Genomic DNA, 17,994 nt, shown 5'->3' with positions numbered 1-17,994 from the left:
TCTGACACTGTTTCCACTGTTTCCCCATCTATTTGCCATGAAGTGATGGGACCAGATGCCATGATCTTAGTTTTCTGAATGTTGAGCTTTAAGCCAACTTTTTCACTCTCGTCTTTCACTTTCATCAAGAGGCTTTTTAGTTCCTCTTCACTTTCTGCCATAAGGGTCGTGTCATCTGCATATGTGAGGTTATTGATAAAATATACAATAAAAATTAATAATTCTGGCCATCAATCCCTTTATTCCTTCACGTTGAAAGTACTTATAACTTTACATATAGAAAATATAAATGATATAGAAACAGAAAAACCTAAATTAACTAGTAAAGATACAGGCATTAAAAAAGCACTAACCAGAAATTTTTATGGTAAGTACTACCTTTATTTTAAAAAGTTATACATGCTAGAAAAAAGCATAAATGATACATGTAAACAATTATTTACCAAATACTTATATTTTTCCTTGTAAAGGTGCAAATGATCTTTAAATGTAAACACAAATGTTGCCAAACATTTCTGTAGTGAGGGGAGGGAGAAAAGATTATTCCTTTTGGTCGTGGTTAAAGTCTTATTCAAAGATTTTCCTGTAAAATACATTGAAAAAAACTGATCTATGAACACAATAACAAAAAAACTTAAACCACTGTAATATGTATCTTTTTTTCCTTAAAAATGTTAGCTTTTTACCAGAAAGTGCAATTTGAGAGTAGTAGTAACAGTGGCTTTATAGTATGAGGATAATGATATATAGTTTTTATAAAAGAACCAAGATTTTGTTAATAAAATGCCTCAAGTGACTTTACACTCGTTAGCGTACTATTAGACGAACTGAAGAATTCATCCCCTGGAAGGCTATGATTACAGGTAAGCCTCAGCTTCAGCAGGCCTGAGCATCAAGTGTAAATTGCATAACAGTATTCACTGCTGGGGAGAGGACATTTCTCCCTGCTGGTCCTTAGTAGCAATAAGAAATAGAAAGGAAAGTTGCTTCAGTCAGTAATGTTTTTGAGCAAAAACTCTTGCAGAGTTGCACATGATTCTTCCGGGGGGATTCTCAAGACAGTATAAGAATTGTACACTGTTTTGTAGAGGCACTGAGCAGAGCTCTAGATCTAGCAGAAACTCAATGAAAATATTTGAAAAAAAGACTTTAAATATAGCGGCAAACAAGTTTTATATGGAAGGAAACAAGATGTGAGCTTCCACTGATGAGAACTTTGGCATGTGAGTCCTGGTTTTATCGATTTAATATTCCTTTTGAATTATCCTAGTTAAATGAGATTTTTTTTTTGTTTTTTAGATTTTTCAAGTCTTCTGGTGCTTAGTGCAAGAATGATGGCTAACTAATACACTTTGTATTCCTATCTTTGTCATTGGTATGTCTCTGTAAGTAGTGGAGTCTTGTGGATGGAGTGCTTAGAACTGACAACTAGATCACATATAGCCCTCTTCCCTTATTGGTGGTTTCAAACTTAATATCTTAAAAATAAGGTTTTACTGCTTGAAATCTTTTTTTTTGTCTTTTTTTTCTTTTGATGGGAGGAAGGCTAAATCCAAAAACAGAAACAAAAAACCACCCCCCAACAACAAAAGTCCCATGATAAATTAAAACCGAAAATAAATATTTTTGTGCACAGAACCAAAAATTATTGTGCAAAGGTGGCATCTTGCAGGTGAAGTACTTTCACTGTATTTGTATTTCCACATGTTGAGGCACCGGCAAAGAATAAGATTTGTTTAGTGTTTTCTAGAGCTGTACAAAGCTCCAAAGTCAAAGCGCTCCAGAATACAGAGGAAGATATACATGACCGTCTTCTGTGTGTTCACCATATATGGGATTCACAATGTGTCATTTTTATAACTCCTACACCACCCCCAAGCCGACGGTAATTCATCCCACCGTACAATCTGCAAAGAAAGAAACACAATCAGATTTCCAATTGAAAAAAGCATTGTTTCTTCCATAACATAAATGTTAATAAAACATTTCTTTGTCTATCACAACTAATATTTTTAGCTTTGTACATCTCTTCCAAAGATTAGGAGCTGGAACTGAGCACTGGAAAGCAGCAGAATTATTTCAGACACTGACTAAATTCTCTGACTTACAGAATACTATTTTAAGAGAAGTGCCATATACACTTTTTGCCTTATAACTTTATTACTCTACATCTAGACTGAATAACAATTATGCAGTATCACATATTCTACATTTTTGTGGCTAATTTTGACCCTGGCTATAATATTTCCCCACCTACATTTTCCTTTTGCCTAACCTTTGGTTAGTTATTTTTATTCTTTTGTTCTGTATGGACTCTTAGAAGTCTTCTCAAAGCTTTATGGAACAAAACTGGATATGATTATAAAGAAAACTTTATAATCCCTCAACAATTGGTCCTTAAGAATTTCATGAATATCACTTGGTCAAATACTACAAACATATATTAGTAATAGTTGCTGAGAAACAAGTCCTTACGTAGGATCATGGTCAGAAAATGAGAAATAAATTTGGCTGTCTTCCCAAATTATGCTTACTGTTTTGTTCACCTTTGTATCCCTAGGGTCTAGAACATTCAGTAAACCTTTACTTCATGAAGGAGGTTGTGAAAATGAGAGGTAGAAGCAAAGAGTGTGACAATGTTAAAAGTCTGACTTTAGTATTGTGACCACTGAGCCCTGCAGAGCATGAGAGAGATGCAGAATCCAAAGAATGTCATTCAGGTATCTGTCAAAGTGGTTTTCCCAGGGATGAAAGAACCCAGTAAACCTATGAGTTAAATCTTATAAACTAATGGCAAAAACCTGGGTGGGTAGTTACCGGTTCTCAATTAGAAATACTTAGAATGCAGCCGGAATGGACTTCCAAGACTGTTCCCTTCTGGAATAGTGACTATAGAAGACGTCAGCTTATTTTGCATGGTCATGAAAAAGTCTTTGAGAGCTGCCTCAGATCTCATGTCCAGACTGTTATCTGTGGTTAATGTGCAACCTCAACTGCTGAGATGGTTACACAGACTTGTTTAGGCAAGTAAGTCCAACTTACTGAGAAAGAAACCTGCAAATGCTTCAGAGGTAAAACTATTTTCTTAGAAAAGCTAGTATGTAGAATAGATATTAGTATAAAGTACCTCAAACCCATACTCCTAATGTTTTATATTAAATTTGAGAATTAACTATATATTAGACCTTTTAAGATCTTGTAGTGTTTTAAGAGATTTTGGAATATTAAAGCATCTATCAGATTAGTTTTGTGAATGAAGAAAAACTGCATGACTGAACAAAGATTTAGACTTCAGATTTTAAGTTGAAAGGTTTAAGAGAATTTTGCTAAATTTGTATACATTTTTGAATATTTAAAATAAATTCAAGAGTTACCTGATGATGTGAATTTGTAAGAACTACTTAAGTAGTTGGGAAGGATTTGTTAAGACAACTGACGATTTAAAAGCAAAGTCAAGTCAGACCTATAAATACAGTTTAGCTTAGTTAAACTCTCCTAAGATGTAGCCTCTTCTCTAAAAGTGACTGTTAAAATTTGCCAGACTTTAAAATAGAATAATAACATATTTAAGTATTTTTAAAACTCAAGGAAAAATATCAGTTTTAAAATGAAATATTTTTTAAACAGTAACTGCAGTTTGTTTTTCTGGGCATAAAAACTGCAATGACAGATTGGGAGACAAAGGTCCAGGTTCTAATTCTAACGTTCACTAACTTGCTTAGGCAGCTCATTTTATTTCTCAGTGCCTTAGTTTCCTGAGCTTCAGCTGGAAGCTGGTGTGGCTAGCAAGGAGATTGTTTTTTTCTGTCTTTGCTATCTCTAATTTTAAAACTGAACAGTTACCAAAGAGAGGGATTTTGTATGATATCAGCCCCTTTAGAGCAATGAGGTCAAAATAAGCCATCGGATGTGGGTAACTTTGAGTCCTTTTCAACATATTGCCAGAGGTAATTCAATGTACTGACCATCCTGAATTTGATGGTCATAGACTATTATCTCAAGCCCATGAATTTCAGGTCAGCAGTGAGGTGATTTGAACATAGCTTAAAAGTTACCTCCATGTATTGGCATCAGGATCAAAAACTTCAATTGTCTTCAAGTACGTTGTGCCATCAAAGCCTCCTACAGCCATAAGCTGTCCATTCACTACTGCCAGGCCAACCTACGGGACCAAAACATGGTGGCTGCTGCAGAAGCTAGAGAATCACTATGAAATTTAGACTGGTTTCTAGATAAATCTCTTTAATAAAAGATAAGTCTTTATGCCCTTACATTCTGGTTTACTTGAACACAGAAAGAAAAAATTAATCACAAAAGTTATTTAATTATGAGAACTATAAAATTATATACCCAACTAGAATATTTACACAGAGTTGAAAACATTTATTTCTTGAATGTTAGGTAAAACATTCACTGGGAGTGAGCAAGAACCTCCAAACTGCTCTCAGTTCTTTTAGTATTTGCCTGTTCTGATCCACTACCTAAGTTGTCAATAAAATTCTCTTTTGAAAGATAAATTTAAAGTCCTTATTATGTCAGGACCTTCAGAAATCGATACTTTCCTTCCTTTTAACCTCACTTTCTAATGTAATCTATGTTGCATTAATATCAGAGTAGTTGCTAGTCCCAGAAAATAACATACTTTTTAAATGCCTCCATACTTTTGCATGTGTTGTTCCCTGATATTTTCTGTCCCTCTTCTATAAAGTCTTACTCTTCTTTCAAGGTACTTTACGTGTAACTTACTCTGGTAAGTCTCTTCCCTGTTCCAAAGTGTTAAGCATACTCTCCCACGTTCTCCTATAACGCACATGCCGCTAGTAGAGGATTTGTCTTCTGTGTTATTTAGTCAGTAAGTTGTGTCTGACTCTTTTGTGACCTTATGGACTGTGGCCCTCCAGGCTCTTCTCTCCTTTGGATTTCCCAGCCATGAATACTGGAGTGGGTTGCCATTTCTTTACTCAGGGTATCTTCTGAACCCAGGGATCAAACCTATGTCTCCTGCGTTGCAGAGAGATTCTTTACCACTGAGCCACCAGGGAAACCTTAGTTAGCTGTAAACACTTTAATTTCCTTTACTAAATTGGGAACTCTTTGAGGATAGGAATCAAGTTATACTGAACAAAAGTTCAGTCACTGAACTGTGTTGGACTCTTTGTGACCCCATGGACTGCAGTATGCCAGGCTTCCCTGTCCATCACCAACTCCTAGAGCTTGCTCAAACTCACGTCCATCGAGTCAGTGATGCCATCCAACCATCTCATCCTCTGTTGTCCCCTTCTCCTCCAGCCTTCAATCTTTCCCAGCATCAGGGTCAGCTCTTCACATCAGGTACCCAAAGTATTGGAGCTTCAGTTTCAGCATCAGTCCTTCCAATGAATATTTAGATTGATTTCCTTTAGGATTAACTGGTTTGATCTCCTTGCAGTCCAAGGGATTCTCAAGAGTCTTCTCCAATGCCACAGTTCAAAAGGATCAATTTTCCAGTGCTCAGCTTTCTTTATGGTCTAACTCTCACATCCATACATGACTACTGAAAAAACCATAGCTTTGACTAGATGGACCTTTGTCGGCAAAGTAATGTCTCTGCTTTTTAATATGCTGTCTAGGTTGGTCATAGCTTTTCTTCCAAGGAGCAAGCAACTTTTAATTTCATGGCTGCAGTCACCATCTGGAGCCCAAGAAGATAAAGTCTGTCACTGTTTCCATTGTTTCCCAATCTATCCGCCATGAAGTGATGAGACTGGATGCCATGATCTTCGTTTTTTGAATGTTGAGTTTTAAGCCAGCTTTTTCACTCTCCTCTTTCACCTTCTTCAAGAAGCTCTTAAGTTCCTCTTTGCTTTCTGCCATAAGGGTGATGTCATCTGCATAATTCAGGTTATTGATATTTCTCCTGGAAATCTTGATTCCAGCTTGTACATCATCCAGCCCAGCATTTTGCATGATGTACTCTGCATGTAAGTTAAATAAGTAGGGTGACAACACACAGCCTTGACGTACTCCTTTCCCAAGTTTGAACCAGTCTGTTCCATGTCCGGTTCTAACTATTGCTTCTTGACCTGCATACATGTTTCACAGGAGGCAGATAAAGTGGTCTGGTACTCTCATCTCTTGAAGAATTTTCCACAGTTTGTTGTGATCACACAGTCAATGAAGCAGAAGTAGATGTTTTTCTGGAATTCTCTTGCTCTTTCTATGATCCAACAGATCCTTGCTATTTGATCTCTGGTTCCTCTGCTTTTTCTAAATCCAGCTTGAACTTCTGGAAGTTCACGGTTCATGTACTGTTGAAACCTAGCTTGGAGAATTCTGAGCATTACTTTACTAGTGTGTGAGATGAGTGCAATTAATTGTGCAGTAGTTTGAACATTCTTTGGCACTGCCTTTCTTTGGGATGGAATGAAAATTGACCTTTTCCAGCACATAGTAAGCACCTGATAAAGAAAAGTGAAGTCGCTCAGTCATGTTCAACTCTTTGTGACTGCATGGACTGTAGTCTACCAGGCTCCTCTGTCCATGGGATTTTCGACGCAAGAATACTGGAGTGGGTTGCCATTTCCTTCTCCAGGAGATCTTCCCAACCCAGGGATTAGAACCCCGGCCTCCCGCATTGTAGGCAGACGCTTTACCGTCTGAGGCACCAGGGAAGTACTTGATAAGTATTGGCTAAATGAGTGGATATATAATCAACACAATGTAGCAGTGAAAACAATAGGAACATGACAAAGAAGCTGCTGTTGACACTAATAAAGAGCCACAGGCATGTGAATGCTTTGACGAGCTGATGCCCACTGGTGGTGGTCTTGGATCTCTGCAAACCAGAATTCACTCCCTTTTATCAGATTATGAAATTGTTAGCTAAAGCTGGGTTATCCCACCTGTTATCCTGCATTGATGAGCTCCTGTTGGGATCAATGGTTTATTGGTTAAATCTCCTAGAATGGATAACTTCTACACTTCACTCTGGAAGTTTCTTGTAGTTACAGGTCATTGTTCATGGTCTAGACCACGACACAGGTCATCTATACTATAGATGGGATGGACTCAAACCAGTCTGTGTAGACTGGTGGTGGGGCCAGATGTGTTTCTGCCTAAACATTCAATTGGTATGTCAACTACTTAGAATATCACCTAGAAACACTAGGTAGGAATATTTACCTTCATTGGGTATAGATGAACCCATATATCTGATAGATATCAATGAACATGAGTAAAATTAGGAAACGTAGTAGATAGACAGGGAGATGGCTTTCAAAGAAGCAACTGATTATAAGATAAAACATAAGATGCAAATTGTTACATATAGAATGGATAAACCACAAGGTCCTACTGTATAGCACAGGGAACTATATTCAGTAGTCTGGGATAAACCATAATGGAAAAGAGTATTAAGAATATAACTATACACTTTGCTATACAGCAGAAATAAACAATGTAAATCAACTATATTTCAATAAAAATAAATCATAAAAAGGAATTCTCTAAGTAAAGATATGATTGGATATGTTACGTATCTTCTTGGGATAACAGTAATCAAAAGAAATTAACATTTTTTTTCCAGTACAAAAGTAATAGGGGTTGTTCTGCATCCAGAGTGCATCCCCTCTGTGCCCCTTGTATTATATTTTACAGATCAGACTTCTTCTGCACAGCCCTCCCTCTTTTGGTGCTTGCTTTTCAGTTTCCAGTAGCCAGGCACTTACTCCACTACGGCGGGATGTCATAGCCACCACCGGAGACCACTGGTTAGTTCTGGGGTTGTATCTCTCAGCACTGCTAAGCTCTGTAGTGTCATCTCTGCCTCCTACGGCATAGATCATATCCTGATACACTGCACAGCCTAGGTGTTTCCTCCGGGTCCCCATAGGGGCTATGGTGTGCCATCTGTTTTCCTGAGGATTATAACGCTCCACTGCAGGGAAAAGAAAAGCCAGTAAGTGACTGTTCAATCATTTCCTCCCACCTCTAGTTTTCTTCATAGCTACTCTGCTTTTTGATAACATGTTTTTTTTTTTTTTTTTTCCAATAAGCAGTCTGATTTTTGCTTTTGAGAAAGACTCATCTACCTTTGGACAATACCACTATACTCTCATCAGGGACTGATTTCTTTTAGGTATGGTTGGTGGAAAGGACATGTGTTGGAGTCAAAGTACCTAGTTCTAAGCTAGGTGACTTGTGGCATCTCTTTGTATGTTTAAATGAGAGGATAGCTATAAAATGGTTTATAGTAATAAGTTTCTCTCTCTAGCATTTATATAATGTTAGTTTATATAGCATTATATAAATGCTATAAATTCCCAGTAACTTGTGAAATTAAGGGAGAAAGAAATACTTTAGAAATACACCAGTAGACTATGGCTGCAGAAGACCTGATGAACAGCTATGAGTTGCACTCTCCTAGTGGAAAAATAATTTTCTTAATAAATTATAGGATAACATGGACATCTTATACTTTTTGTGAGGGGACTCTCCTAAGAAAAATGTGTTGATTTGGGGGAACCAGACTGACTTTGGAAGGGACTAACCTGTGTTGAGTGGAGATGTCCCATCAGAGCCACCTACAGCATATAAGAACCCTCCTAACACAGCCACAGCTACACCTAGTCTTCTGGTACTCATAGAAGCCACCCGAGTCCACTTGTTCTCCTTTGGATCATACCTGCAGTAAGAGAAACCAAAGACTGCACGCATGTTTTTGTTAAGTGAAGCTGTTTCCATAAGGTATGAAATCATGCTAAAGATATGTTAGATATATAGATTTGCTATGGTCCAGTGTACAGTGATTATCTAACATATTTTCCATTGTTATTAGTATTCTGACTTATGATGCTGTGGCTAGAAATCTGAAAACTACATTTCTCCTTTGCTAAGGTGGCTCTCTACTAGATTTTGCCAAAAGGAAAGACTAGACACTTTCTGTTTGTTTGCCAACCCTGTAGATATTGTCTCAGCAATGGCCCTTCACTCTGGCTGTCACAGTTAATTTCAGCTTCTAGACTTTTTCTCGGAGAAGGCAATGGCACCCCACTTTAGTACTCTTGCCTGGAAAATCCCATGGATGGAGAAGCCTGGTGGGCTACAGTTCATGGGGTCGCACAGAGTCGGACACGACTGAGCTATTTCACTTTCACTTTTCATTTTCATGCACTGGAGAAGGAAATGGCAACCCACTCCAGTGTTCTTGCCTGGAGAATCCCAGGGACGGGGGAACCTGGTGGGCTGCCGTCTGTGGGGTTGCACAGTCGGATACGACTGAAGCGACAGCAGCAGCAGCAGCAGCTTTTTCTGGCACTTCCAAAGCTAAGCCTTGTTGGAAGTTTTAGTCACAGCTCTGAGAAGCAGTTCCAGAGTTCCTGAGATAACAGTACCAGTACTCCAGTTATCTACCACTGTGTAACAAACCACCCCAAACTCAGTGACTTTCCACACTAACCATATGTTTCCATGAATCAGGAATTTAGGAAGGGCTTCACAAGGAAGTCTCTTCAATAAGTGGTACTGAGAAAACTTGAACACCTACATGTAAAAGACGGAAATTTGAACACAACCTAACACTATACCCCAAAATAAAATGGATTAAAGACCTAAATGTAAAACCAGATACTATAAAATTCTTGTAGGAAAACATACAGGCAGAACACACTGATATAAATTGCAGTAAGATCTTTTTTGATCCACCTCCTAGAGTAATGAAAATATAAACAAAAATCAACAAATGAGACCTAAACAAACTCAAAAGCAAAGGAAACCATAAACAAAATGAAAAGACAACCCTCAGAATGGGGGAAAATACTTGAAAATGAAGCAACTGACAAGGGATTAATCTCCAAAATATACAAACAGCTCCCTGCAGCTCAATTAAAAAAAAAAAAAAAAACAACCCAATCAAAAAATGGGCAGAAGATCTAAACAGACATTGCTCCAAAGAAGACATACAGATGGTTGAAAAGCACATGATAATATCTGTAATTATTAGAGAAGTGCAAATCAAAAGTACCATGAAGTACCACCTCACACCAGTCAGAGTGGACATGACCAAAAAATCTACAAACAATAAATGCTGGAGAGGATGTGGAGGAAAGGGAACCCTCCAATACTGTTGGTTGGAATGTAAACATGGCCACTATGGAGAATAACATGGAGGTTCCTCAGATAACTAAAAATAGAGCTTCCTTATGATCCAGCAATCCCCCTCCTGGGAATATCTCCAGAGAAAATCATAATTCAAAAACTTACATTCACCCCAGTGTTCACTGCAGCATTACTTTACAATAGCCAGGGCAAGGAAGCAACCTAAATGTCCATCAGTAGGAATGGATAAAGAAGATGTGGTACACATATACAAAGGAATATTGCTTGCTTGCTTGCTAAGTCACTTCAGTCGTGTCCGACTCTGTGTGACCCCATAGACGGCAGCCCACCAGGCTCCCCTGTCCCTGAGATTCTCCAGGCAAGAACACTGGAGTGGGTTGCCATTTCCTTCTCCAATGCATAAAAGTGAAAAGTGAAAATGAAGTCGCTCAGTCATGTCTGACCCTCAGTGACCCCATGGACTGCAGCCTTCCAGGCTCCTCAATCCATGGGATTTTCCAGGCAAGAGTACTGGAGTGGGGTGCCATTGCCTTCTCCAACAAAGGAATATTACTCAGACATAAAAAAGAATGAATAATGCCATTTGCAGCAACATGGATGGACCTCACTGAGAGAAGTCAGAAACAGACAAACTTCATATGATATTGTCTATATGTGGAATCTAAAAAAAGGGCTACAAATGAACTTATCTACAAAACATAAACAGTTACAGATATAGAAAATGAACTTATGATAACCAGGGGGTAAGGGCAGGGGAGGGATAAACTGGAAGATTGGACTGACATATACAGACTATTCTATATAAAATAGATAATTAATAAGGACCTATTGTATAGCACAGGGAACTCTACTCAATACTCTGTAATGCCCTATATGGAAAAAGAATCTAAAAAAGAGTGGATATATGTATATGTATAACAGGTTCACTTTGCTGTACACTTGAACCAACACATTATAAATCAACTATCTTCCCAGAATCCCCTTGCATAGAGTTTTCAAAGTGGAGAAATAAGTGTCCTGACAAACATAAACGGGAACTGGCATTGCTTTCAAGAGTTACCTCTAACTTTAAGACAGAGTTAAACTCGTCTACTTAATTATGATAACACTATTAGTAAATGCTATTTCAAAACATTTCTTTTTAAGAAGAGAGGATGAAATCTAACACCGGTCAGAATGGCTGCTATCCAAAAATCTACAAACAATAAGTGCTGGAGAGGGTGTGGAGAAAAGGGAACCCTCTTACACTGTTGGTGGGAATGCAAACCAGTACAGCCACTATGGAGAACAGTGTGGAGATTCCTTAAAAAACTGGAAATAGAACTGCCATACGACCCAGCAATCCCACTGCTGGGCATACACACCGAGGAAATCACAACTGAAAGAGACACGTGTACCCCAATGTTCATCGCAGCACTGTTTATAATAGCCAGGACATGGAAGCAACCCAGATGTCCATCAGCAGACGAATGGATAAGAAAGCTGTGGTACATATACATGATGGAATATTACTCAGCCATTAAAAAGAATACATTTGAATCAGTTCTAATGAGGTGGGAGAAACTGGAGCCTATTATACAGAGTGAAGTAAGCCAGAAAGAAAAACACCAATACAGTATACTAACGCATATATATGGAATTTAGAAAGTTGGTAACGATGACCCTATTTGCAAGACAGCAAAAGAGACACAGATGTAAAGAACAGACTTTTGGACTCTGGGACAAGGCGAGGGTGGGGTGATTTGAGAGAATAGCATTGAAACATGTATATTATCTTATGTGAAATAGATTGCCAGTCCAGGTTCTATGCACGAGACAGGGTGCTCAGGGCTGGTGCACTGGGATGACCCTGACGGATGGGATGGGGAGGGAGGTGGGAGAGGGGGTTCAGGATGGGGAACACATGTACACCCATGGCAGATTCATGTCAATGTATGGCAAAAACCACTACAATATTGTAAAGTAATTAGCCTCCAACTAAAATAAATAAAAAAAGAAGAAGAGGGGATGAAGCATAGTGTGCTCTTGCCAGTAATTAAGTGCATGAGATTCCAAGACCTAATCTCTAAGGTAGAATGACAAAAAAATGATGGAGCAAGAAATTAAAAATAGAATCTATTTCACCAAAATTCACTGATCTGTAAAAGTATAAAGTAAATCAAGGCAGCCCACTAATATTTCCCTAAGTATACTTCAAGAATTAATGAGAATCCATATACAAAATACTTTATAGTCCTTATAAGATATATGCTGCACCAAGAATTAATCATTTTCCTGAAGGAACTCTGAGGAAAATCATTCTAAATACTGGGGAAAAAAATCAGAACAGATTTCAGAAGTGGTATGCTTGACATCATACATAAAATGTAATTTAAAATATGATTCCAACATTTCATTGTTAGGCTCAGCCTATATAACATATAAGTGTAAAAACTGGATTATATCTTTCATCTTCCTAGACTATAAGGTTAACTGAAAACCTTTTCCTCACAGCTCATGGGAAATCTACTGGATAGTGAATTTCTAGTGTTCTAAATTATTCCTTTAAAAAAGCCCTCTATATTCTTTAAAAAAAAAACTGAAAATGAGTTAAAAAATTCACCTTTCAACAATGTTGAGGCAGGACACGCCATCCTGGCCACCCACAGCATAGAGAAAGCCTCCAAGCACAGCCACACCTACACTTGTCCTGCAGGTGCTTGTGGGAGCCACATCACTGCTCCACTGGTTTGTTTTGGGGTCGTACCTACAGAGAACACATCAAGACAGGGTCTGTATTACACAAAGAAAATTTGGCTAGGCTTATAAATGTGATGGCATATGATATAGTTAATATTTAATCATTTCCACTCTATTTAATTCAATTTGTTTTTAAGTGTGTGTGTTTTTTTTTAACTTCTATGGCACTGATTCTTCTGATGTTCATGTTATTTTCAACTACAGAATCTGTATCTCTAGATCTTGATACACTGAAACGTTTCATAGATGTATTTCATAAGTATCAGGAACATGGCTGAATGAAAAAGGGTAGGTGACAAGAAGCTAGAAGTTATTAAAAAATCAATTATTGTATGTTTCCAGTGTGCCAGGCATTGTGATAGATATGGGAGAATATATTTTAACAATTATAGCCAATGTCACATGTACAAGTATATTCAAAATACTTGTGAAAGATGAGAGGACTGAGTAATTAACTAGTCTGCATGGTGCCAGACAAGGCTTTATATAATAAGTAACCTTTGAATCTTTAAGAGAGATTCCAGGGAAGAGAATGGCATGCAAACATATAGGCAAAAAGGACATAGCATGTCCAGGAACTGCAAGCAATTTGGTGGGTCTGCACTAGAGTGTTTAAGAAATAGTGGTGTGCTGAGGAAGACAGACTGGAAAAATAAGTGGAGGTCAGATTATAAAGGACTTATTTGTTACAGTAAGCGGTTTAGGCTGCCAACTAGTGCCACAGACACAAAACTAAAGCAACAAGTTACATCAGTTTCTAATTAGTATCTCAAACAAAACAATATGGATAGTAGAGAAAAAAATTCAAATTGACCTTACCTTTCAACACTGTTGAGATAAGAGGATCCATCATGGCCTCCTACTGCATATAACAGGTCATCAAGAACACTGACTCCAACTCCACATCGCCTTTTGCTCATTGAAGCTACCATTCGCCATTCATTAGTCTGTGGATCATATCGTTCAACACTAGAAATGGCATCTCCACTGCACCAACCACCAACTGGGGAAGTAACAGAAACGGTCAGGAGAATGTCTGTCCTAAAGCATATCACTCACTGCTAACCATTAAACAGCCCTAATGCTTGGACACTCCAGCACTCTTGCCTGGAAAATCCCATGGATGGAGGAGCCTGATGGGCTACAGTCCATGGGGTCGCAAAGAGTCGGACACGACTGAGCGACTTTAGCTAGCTAGCTAATGCTTGGACTTGCCAGATGCCTCTAGAAGCAAGTTAAAATATAAATTATGATTTTTGCTTATTCCACTGGGATTACCATAATCTTATTCTTTCTGGGGAGGGATTTTTGGCTTATATACTCATGATCTCTTTATAGACTGTCTTGTGACTAAAAATAATACAGAAATTCTTATGACATATTTCAAAATATTTGCTTTCTGTTTATCTGGTCTGTATTGAATTCTACAATATCCAACATGACATTTAAGATCAGAAAACATTTTGAATACATTTTTCAAAAGTAACACTCAGAATAAAAGGTTCAAACAGAGTTCAGTAAAGCTCTGAGCGCTCCCTGAAAAAAAAAGAAAACTAATTATAGCAGAAAATTTTAATTTGTTATTCTTTAAAATCATCTCTATTTCAATCTAAAATAAGAGCTAGATTCTGGAGCATAGAGGGTGAGGTCTAAAGATAACTTAACCTCAAAACATTTGAAAACTAATGGTTTCAAGGAGGTCTCTAACTTCCTGCTGCTGCTGCTACTAAGTCGCTTCAGTCGTGTCCAACTCTGTGCGACCCCATAGATGGCAGCCCACCAGGCTCCCCCGTCCCTGGGATTCTCCAGGCAAGAACACTGGAGTGGGTTGCCATTTCCTTCTCCAATGCTTGAAAGTGAAAAAATATAGTGAAGTCGCTCAGTCATGTCCAACTCCTAGTGACCCCATGGATTGCAGCCTACCAGGCCTCTCTGTCCATGGGATTTTCCAGGCAAGAGTACTGGAGTGGGGTACCATTGCCTTCTCTGCAATAACTTCCTGAGCCAGAATAAAATGAGAATGTCTCTAACCATCTTCTGCTGGATTTGAAAACTCACTTCCTTATTTCAAATCTCAATATGTTGTATACATTTTATTATGGTTTCATTTAAATTAGGATATTCAGCTAATACTAAGTATTCAACTAAGTCACAGTAAGTTTTGTATATATCAGTTTGCTTCAATTTGAATTCTGTTCTGGGATATATGCCTGGAGTTTCTGTATCAGAGAAAGCACCTTCACTTCTAACATAAGATTTGGCTGCAAATATGAGGGTTATAAGCACCTGAGACAAATCAAACAGCCTAATTATTAAAACTCAGGCACAATTTTATAATGAAAGCCATTGAAACCAGCTTTTTATTGGATTTCATGGCTGCAAATGAAGTTAATATCACTTCATAAACTGTGTTCTTTGATACTAAAGGGGAAAAAAGGCCATTAAGAAATCAAATTTATACCTTTCTTGTGACCCGGGGAAACAAGAAAAGGAAAGAGCTGTTCAATTCCACTGCCTCATGGCAATTTTATGTGAATTATAATTTCCAAAGCAGCAGGTGACTGCAATAACTGGGACTGAACTAAGTTATTATTAGAAGTCAAGCACACTGTACGTGGGGCATCCCACGTGGCTCAGTGGTAAAGAATCCGCCTGCCAATGTAGGACATGTGGGATTCGATCCCTGGGTATGGAAGATCCGTTGGAGGAAACAGCAACCCACTCCAGTATTCTTGCCTGGAAAATTCCAAGGACAGAGGAGTCTGATGGGCTACCATCCATAAGGTTGCACAGAGTTGGACATGACTGAGTGACTGAGTACACATACATGCACATGGTATTTAGCAAGATAAAGTGTATGCATAGTTTCTGCTGTGAGAATTATCAATTTGTGTTAAGTGATGTACTTAAGGAAAAATATTGCTGAAAAGGAGACATATAGTTTTATATGTGTGAGATGCTGACTCTAAAAAAAAAAATTACTTCAAAGACAGATTTGGTCAAAAAGTGTTACCTTAAAGTAGGCAACTTTCATAAAGTATCTGTGATAAAGATCAAAGAACTGTGAACACTAAAAAAAAAAATAAAATAAAAAGAAAGAAACACAGAATTGAGAAGCATCAAGAAACCTAATGGAAAACAAGAGGAAAAGCCAGAAGACATCAATAGGAGTAAATGCTTCTAAGTAAAAAAAACTACTGAGGTTATAGATTTGATCTAAGGCTTCCAGGATGAAGAAAGGAAGACTAAATTTTCCAAAGTTAAGTGAGAACTGGTAATTTGCATTTCGAAGATAATGTAAACAAAATTGCAATAATAATCAAAGAAAATTAAGGATTAAGTTTTAAGTAGAGACAGATGAGTCAAGATCTAAAATATCAGTGTAATAGTATGACTCAAGAATAAAGGTCAGATCTGGCATAAAGAGACTAAGAAAGCAGGGAAAACCAATACCAGTTGTAGAGAAAAGCCATTAGAAAAGACCTAATGGCTTTTCTCTACAAATGAAAATGGAAACCTTGATAGTGTAAAGAAGTGATAGATGTTTTACCTTTTATTCTTTACATTTTTCTGTTAATCAATTTCTATATTGCATGTGTGAGTGAGTGAAAGTTGCTCAGTCATGTCTGACTCTTTGTGACCCCATGGACTATATAGTCCATGGTATTCTCCAGGCCAGAATACTGGAATGGGTAGCCATTCCCTTCTCCAGGGGATCTTTCCAATCCAGGGATTGAACCTAGGTCTCCTGCATGGCAGGCAGATTCTTTAGCAGCTGAGCCACCATATTGCACGTGTATTCACTTCTATGTTCAGAAAAAGAAAATGTTACTCAAAAATAAATCTTTCATTTACAAAGTGACATTAACAATCCATTATTCTTTCCAAATTTTACTTTTTTATTCATTATGATGGGTCAATGCTAGTTTCTCACTAGTGTTCAGCAGGATCAACAGCATGCAATTAATCTTTATTTAGTGTCTGTTCTGACAAGATTGCTATACAATCTAGAAACTACAAAGATAAATAAGAACTGGTCCTTGCTCTGAAGTAATAACAATATAGTGGAGGAATCAGATACCCAATCAGCAATATGAAATTATGAGATTACTAGCAAGAGTTTGAGATCATGAAATTGATCCAATTTAAATGGCTTCTAAAGAAGGCAAAGTGTGATTCATTAACACCATTATACAATCAAAAGAGGTGAATGAGATTTTAGTGAAGATAGTTACACATTGAAAACATGGCACCTGACAATTTATAGTCATGTCACATTGGAAGAAAATGGTGGGAACCAGCAGGATAAAGATGGCGGTTGTTGAATAATCCAAGTGAAAGGAAGAAAGAAAGAAAATTAAGTTGCTCAGTCATGTCTGACTGTGACCCCATGGACTGTAGCCTACCAGGGTGAAGTCAAGTTTAAATCTGTATTTAATAGAGCTACATTATTTTCTCTCAGCATCCCCAAAGGTGTACCTTGTCTAGTTCCACTGGATTGGTACCTTCCCACCAATCCAGAAAGAACCCTAGATGTGAAATATACTTCCCATACACCTATTTGGTTTAGCCTCTAGCTTTTGATCATATAGGGTTTCTCTTCTGTTCCACTTCCCCGTGAGTTTCCATTATCCTCCCCTCTTCCTTAATCTAGTTGTTAATCTCTGCCAGAATGTTCTGAGGCTCATGGAGCAGTAGTATATTGTTATCCCTACTTCAGGTACTATAACAGCCAGGTAAAATATTTAATAGATCTTGATAACAATGTATATACCTCCACAAAGATGGCCCTACTACTAGAATTCCTGAAACCAACCTGATATCATGAAAATAAACCACAGGTATCAAATAATTAGATCTTGCATCCTTCTAATTAAAAAAAAAGTAGACAACCAACTTTCACAATTGGGGAACAGAAACTCTGATGTTTATAGCATTCTTATATGTACAGGGAGCTGGCACAACAAACTGCTTTTATAAATAAAAGACCTTTAACAATATAATTTATCTAGTTTAACCAACAAAGCTAAACTAATGGTATAAAGATTTCCCTGGGAACTTAACCAGATCTGGCAATAATTTATTCACCAACTGACAGCAACTACAGATGCTATGTGGGAGTGAAGAGGCAGATGTATATAGGTGTGAGCATGTAAGCAA

The 17,994-nt window shown here is 37.7% G+C and overlaps 1 protein-coding gene across 6 annotated transcripts in view; it reads right to left on the bottom strand.

Moving 5' to 3' along the window:
• Nucleotides 1–359: 359 nt before the first annotated feature.
• Nucleotides 360–17,994, bottom strand: part of KLHL20 (kelch like family member 20) — a 71,032-nt gene continuing 53,397 nt past the window's right edge. For all 6 annotated transcript variants that reach the window (XM_027565355.1, XM_027565356.1, XM_027565353.1 and 3 more), the window contains 6 exons: nt 13,654–13,837; nt 12,698–12,841; nt 8,529–8,662; nt 7,707–7,915; nt 4,056–4,162; nt 360–1,907 (listed from right to left, as the gene is read on the bottom strand). In XM_027565355.1, the coding sequence (XP_027421156.1) occupies nt 1,823–1,907; nt 4,056–4,162; nt 7,707–7,915; nt 8,529–8,662; nt 12,698–12,841; nt 13,654–13,837 (863 nt within the window). In that variant the 3' untranslated portion in view covers nt 360–1,822. The remainder of the gene's footprint in view (nt 1,908–4,055; nt 4,163–7,706; nt 7,916–8,528; nt 8,663–12,697; nt 12,842–13,653; nt 13,838–17,994) is intronic.

This window comes from Bos indicus x Bos taurus, chromosome 16 (genome assembly GCF_003369695.1).
Source record: "Bos indicus x Bos taurus breed Angus x Brahman F1 hybrid chromosome 16, Bos_hybrid_MaternalHap_v2.0, whole genome shotgun sequence".
In the NCBI taxonomy this organism is placed as follows: Eukaryota; Metazoa; Chordata; class Mammalia; order Artiodactyla; family Bovidae; genus Bos; species Bos indicus x Bos taurus.
The sequence above is the reverse complement of the archived record's forward strand: the minus strand, read 5'-3'. Positions and strand labels throughout refer to the sequence as shown.